This window comes from Sinocyclocheilus anshuiensis, unplaced genomic scaffold (assembly GCF_001515605.1).
Source record: "Sinocyclocheilus anshuiensis isolate Anshui unplaced genomic scaffold, SAMN03320099.WGS_v1.1 scaffold453, whole genome shotgun sequence".
NCBI classification, from domain to species: Eukaryota; Metazoa; Chordata; class Actinopteri; order Cypriniformes; family Cyprinidae; genus Sinocyclocheilus; species Sinocyclocheilus anshuiensis.
This window is the reverse complement of record NW_015537979.1, coordinates 708544-714699: the sequence shown is the minus strand read 5'-3', so window position 1 is coordinate 714699 and position 6156 is coordinate 708544. Positions and strand designations below refer to the sequence as shown.

General features: G+C 35.7%; 1 protein-coding gene across 1 annotated transcript; it reads right to left on the bottom strand.

The window, feature by feature from the left end:
• Positions 1–690: 690 nt before the first annotated feature.
• On the bottom strand, positions 691–4334 carry LOC107673558 (transcription factor PU.1-like). The gene is made up of 6 exons (XM_016467189.1): positions 4236–4334; positions 3956–3976; positions 2900–3050; positions 2139–2266; positions 1899–2043; positions 691–1007 (listed from the first exon to the last, which is right to left on the bottom strand). The coding sequence occupies exons 2-6, from the start codon at positions 3974–3976 to the stop codon at positions 691–693; spliced, it is 762 nt and encodes a 253-aa protein (XP_016322675.1). The 5' UTR covers positions 4236–4334.
• Between the last annotated feature and the right edge of the window lie 1822 nt (positions 4335–6156).

The window sequence follows — 6156 nt, the reverse complement described above, 5'->3', positions numbered from 1 at the left end:
CTGAACTATTTAAATGTTGAGCAAGCAATCTCATTGGCTGCAGAATCAGCAGAGGCCAATCAGCTTGTGCCATGTAGTAAATGATGTGATTGCTAGCAGATTGCATGTAAAGGACCTATCAGCTTGCACCATCTAGAGTTGAGTTTCACAACTAAATTAAATATGTAGTCTGGTTGATTCAGTCATATTAAGTAATAGTTTTGACATTAATAAAAACTGACTAAACATTTTTACAATGTAATTTTATAGATTAAACAGTTTGGCTGGGTTCCTTGTTATTGTCAAACATACAACTTTACATGTTAAAATTAATTTATTCAGGCACATCAAAGGTCAACATTTTAATGTTATTAAAAAGTCATTGAAATGAGCACAAACATGGCAAATATTTTATCAAAACAACAAAAACTGATTCATAACTACATACAACGTAGTGTAATAGTTAACAATCCTCAGATTAAAAATAATTCAAAGATCACCTTCAACTTCTTAGAATTTCATGTTATTCCATGTTATTGTACATACAATTCCCAAGTTCAATTGAGCCTCAATTAAGCCAAATAATATTAGAAAATCAGTGTTTTTATGCCCACATTATGGGACATTAAAAGGCAAAAAAAAATTATGTAAAATACTCAGTATTTGTTTACACTTTCCCAGTTAGGAGAAATTCTTGGTGGATGAACCACATTAACTACCCATGAATCTTTGCGAGTTGTTCTGAAGGCCTCTCAGTGTTCTCTCAGTGAACTGATAGGTGAGTTTACGCTTCACTTTGCAGATCTCTCCTGTTCGCGAATAGTTTCGTAGGGCGCGGGCCATTTTCTGGTACGTCATGGTTTTCCGGTTACCCTTGCGTCTGCCCCACATCTCAGCCAGCTTTTCCTTGTTCTGGGACGAAAACTGGAACGTTCCATTGTTAGACTGAATCCACCAAATGCAGCTCCACATGTCTGGTGTCTGTAGCATCTCATATAAGAACTGAAACAGCCGCTCTTTCCTTTTACCTGAGAAATGACATTGTAAATGTCAAATGTATTTTAGTGATAGCAGAACATAACATTTACATTATGCATCTGACATCCGTCTATCGGTCCCTGTGCATAAATATGGCACTCTGTTGTCAAAGCTCATTACGCCCTTTCAAATGTCAGATTAAAAATTAGTCTGTATAGTGACGTCCAAATTCAAACAAATTCCAAACTGGATATTTTTTAATCGATGTAACCAAAGTCTATGTGAATCACTTGACTGTAAGGGAAGCTCTGTTTGGGAATAAAACTACAAACTGAACATGTTGGAAACATAAACAATACAACATTTTACACTAAATAACCCTACCCACTAAAGTCTGTCTCAGTGATTTTCTGTGGCTAGTTGCATAAACTGCTTAGACTAGTCTTACAAGTTAGCCATCCAAGTTAGTCTTTTTTTTTGGACTAGCATAAAAGGTAGATTGGTGCAATTAAATCTGACAAGTAATAGTGATTACCCCTTGACTAAGTTCTAGTTGGTCAGAGTAGTTTAAAGACTAGTCTAAGCAGTTTATGGAACTGGCCACTGGTCTCTCTATATTTTTTTTGTCCACTTTAACTGAACCAGTGTTGTTTTGGACCCCATTGACTTTCAATTAATTAACAAAAACATTCTTCAAAATGTCCTCTTTGTGTTCCACAAAAGATAGAAAATCACAAAGGTTTGAAATTACATGAGGCTGACTAAATTATTACAGAATATAATATGTATAGGTGAAAAAAATCCCTTTATTTTTTTCCCCCTTTTTTAACCAGTCCATTTTAATCTAATTATCCAAATATTCCGATTCACTAATATGAATCGACTTTCCCAAAATCAAAAAGAAATAGGACAAGCAATGGCCTAGCAATTCTGTGTCTTACCTGAGAGCGGCACTAGAGCCAGGGAATCATATGAAATTTGACCCTTCATGTCGGAGGTCGGAGATGGTGGAAATTCTTGGCAACCAGAACTGGTGGACAGCGAATCTGAATCACTGTACCGGTTTCTGTCATACTGGAAGTGTCCCTAAAACATAGACTATTATTAATAACAACCATGAACAGGTCAACCTTCACTAACAAAATGATAACATTGTTTACTGTATGTCTGGTGAGACCTACCCAGTCATTGTGACTGGACTGACAGAGCCACGTCTGCTGCTGCTGAGGCTGTGGTTCATGTGTCTCATCTGTTCCTGGCACTCCACCATAATGCCATTCATATGTATAATGTCCAGACCAGCTGTTCTCTATGGAAACACATCACTCATTATTATCGCATATGCTGTTCGCTACAATCAACAACACGTACAGGCTCTAAGAAGATATCTATGGTTATATTATCAATGTTTTTGGTGTTAAAATACTTCCTCCTTTCCAGCTTAAATGGCAGCAACAACTAAATATATACCATGTATAGTTTGATTCCCCTGAAAAGTGTAAATACTGTTTCTCTGTAGCATTTTCAAAACATTGCTGTTTGTTTGAGCATCCGACCAGCCTGACATGGTGACAGCTCAACCAATGGTGTGACTTTGGGGGCGGGACTATCTGTTTGATTTACCAATGGCAGTTGTGGGGAAGGGAAACCTGTATAAACACTGTGTGACTGTGTTCAAAACTAATTTTTGCAGCTCAAAAATTACACACTTCACAAGTAAGCCAGTAAATTTCCAGTGTTTTTAGTTTCTCCTCACTAAACTAAACTTTTGTCACCCATGACATGGAATCCACGTCTTGAGATACAAATAAAAAAGCTTTGTCAAAGAGGAAATTACTGACCTTACAAAACTGAAAAGTGCGCTTCCATTCAATTCATAAAGGAGAAGTGACCCTTCCCTCAGTGGCCTATTACGGTGTTTAGTTAATTATCGAACCCTCACCTGCCATACCGTGCTCCTCTTGATTTCTCCTCTGCACACCTGGTGCTGACATCCCCTCCACCGAGTGCTCCTGCAGGTACTCCTCAATCATGTCGAGGTCCAGGTTCCCTGACGACGGCTCTCTAGGGCCCAGATCTTGGAAGTATTGAATCTGTAGGTAAGTCAATGCATGTTATCAAACACTGAATCAGATGCAGTACAGACACTACACAATGTACAAGACACACTCATTTTCTTTCCTTCTCCTAGATTCAGAGGAGAGCATTCATTGAAATCTGAATATTATATATTATTGAAAAAAATATATAACTGCCCATGAATAACCATACAGCTGTTTAACAGGAATATTGGAAAGAAGTTGCAACAATTTGCCCGACTAGTACATTCTGCCTCTCCTCAGTAAAATTTGGTTTTTACATGCACCAACAGACATATTTGCATTGTGAGTGTGTGCAAACATTTTAGCGGTAATATTTTACCAGTTTTGACAGTTCTGTTTATTCCACATATACACTTTGTTTTGACATTTTGACAGTATTTTAAAGCCACACTTCAACACCTAATGCCTGAATGTCTTTGCATTAAACAACAGAATGTCTAAGCATTATCAAGTGCCATTTATTTGATTTCAACACCAGCATACTTTCCACACAAAACAATGTTCTTCAACATTTTGGCATAAGAGTCACTTTAAAGTCACTGTTTTTAGAGTCACTTTTTTTCTTTGCACCACTTTACATTAACACCAGAACTTTACAATGAAATCTGCATGCATATTTGTTGATCAAATATAGTATTATATGGACATAATGACTACCCATCTGCTTATTAAGGTAATATAATTTCCAGCATACTTATTACAAACAGTTATACAACAGTTAATTGAGAATCTTTTTATATGATTGGCCAAGAGTATGATAAATGATATTTTACTTGTGTGATGCTTAAATATATCACAGAGCCATTTTTTTTGTAGATATAAAAATCATCTGTCATACATTTTTCCCAATGCTTTCCCCTTCACTTAAGCAAAAAATAAGAACAAATAATACTCACATTTTCAAGAGTTGCCAACATCTGAAAACAAAAAAAGCATGTTCAGTTGAGTAAAAACAGCACATAAGTACAAACACCTTAATGTGGCTCTACATGACTGCACAGAATGCTGTTAGAATGCAGTTTGATCACTTCAAGTTTTTCTGAAAGATATTTCACAACTCAAGCAATGAAACTGAAAGCGTAAAAAGAAAAAAATAAATACTGTAAAATTAGCACAAATAACTGCAAACACAGCAGAAGTTTGAATGATAATAAAGACATATGGATGTTCAGTTACCTCAGTGCAGTTCCAGTTTAGTGAGACAACTATTATTGTATCACAACAGAAAAAGTGGAAAAGAGTGTGACTGCTGAACAAGAGCTTGGAAGGAGGATGGGGCCGTACATCACCTGTAATGGGCACCTGGTGCCTGATCTGATCCTTTTATATCCTCCCAACTGTCTCTCTCTCTCAGTTCTTCCTTCCTCCTACTGGAATACTCATAACGTTAAGCCAACCTTCCATCATCCAAATGCAAATCTCTATTAATCAAACATTGATCTGGGTTTAACGGTATGGGCGAGCCTTACGGCCTCTCCCCTTTGCTCTGTCTGTGTCAAAGTGTCAACTGTCTGTGTCAATCCTGCTAAATCCTGCTGTTGACATGATTCTGGATGAATTACTTGAAAACTACTGGATGAGATACTTACATGGTTATTTAATGTTAATTTGTATAAAATGAAATCGTTTTTTTTTCAACTAGCACACAACAGCTTTGTTGATGCATGAAAACCATAATCTTCCTGTTCTGTGGTCAGTAAAGTTGAATGACGGAACAGTAACTCGAAATTAAATCAAACGACTGAGACGACAGCTTCTAATTGTTTATTACTCTTATATCAACAAGGCAACACACACTACCATTAAAAAGTTTGGGGTCATTAAGATTTATTTATTTATTTTTTAAAGAAATTATTCTATTTTGCAAGGACACATTACATTGATTAAAATTGACAGCAAAGGCATTTATAATGTTACCATAGAATATACACTTACATACAGTCAACTTACCTCTGTCCCACAACAGTTTTCCGGCATCCCTCCTCCACCCCAACTCCTCACTCTTAATTATTCTCATCCCAGACTAGGGATGGAGGGGGTTTCTGGGTTCGGGCTATATTCCCAGCTCAGAGCCCTCCCTCAGGACAGCACGCTAAATATGCTCAATCTGATTATATGTAAATGCGAAAATATATTCAAATAGAAAACAGTTATTTTAAATTACACTACTATTTCACATTATTATTCTATTACTGTATTTGAAGCCTTGGTGAGGCATAAAATACATAAGACACTTCTTTCAAAAACATTTAAAAATCTTTAAAAAAAAAATTGAATATTAACTGGAATATGCAGTCTTTAGACATGCAAATGTATTCTTGAATCTCATTTTAATATAGAATTAAAAAATGATATTTTATATATTGTATTTTAATATAGTATTTTCTATTGTATACACCACCATATTTCCTTATTTCTGTTATTTTTATTTTTATGTTAATTAAAATAAAATCAGAAATTATTTTATTTTTGTTAATTTTGTTGTACTTGTACAGTGACAGTAGATAGTTTTGTTTCAGTAGAGAATTGAATTGAATTGAAAATGAGTCCATTATCAGATCCGGATCTGATTCTGCCTTCTCTCTCTCTCCCTGTCTTAAAAGTCCTGTCTATTTGTACTTTCCAGTACAATCAAAGAATTGGGTTACACTTTATTTTAGTGTCCTTATTACCCCTCATTACTGTTTCCAAAAATGATTTTGTCAGCAATAAAATTATTCTCGGTCACTAAACCCTTTGTAAACAGCACTGACAAGCTGTATGATTTAAAAGCATATCTTACTTTAGAAAATAAATTTAAGAGCCTGTAAAACTTGACAGTCAATTGTTGGCTCAACCTCTAATTTAACAACGAGATAATAAATGTCAAAGATGAAAAAAATTTCAAGGCCACAGCGAATTTATATATATATAACTCTCGGAGGGCCATGAATCACCTCATAGCAGATCTATACAGGTGGAGCTGAGGAAGGTGGAGGGTTTCTGAAATGCGCTGCAAACTGCTAAAACAAACAAAAGCCAATATTTGGTATTTGAATATTGAGCAGTAAGCTCATTGGCTACCGATACAGGAGAGAACCAATCAGCTGCCATGTGA

Coding starts and splice junctions, on each gene's coding strand:
- LOC107673558 (XM_016467189.1), bottom strand. CDS start 3,976: ATGTTGGCAACTCTTGAAAAT. Junction 2,267..2,899: donor AGAGGAGCACGGTATGGCAG/GTGAGGGTTCGA, acceptor GTGTTTCCATAG/AGAACAGCTGGTCTGGACAT. Junction 2,044..2,138: donor AGTCCAGTCACAATGACTGG/GTAGGTCTCACC, acceptor TCTATGTTTTAG/GGACACTTCCAGTATGACAG.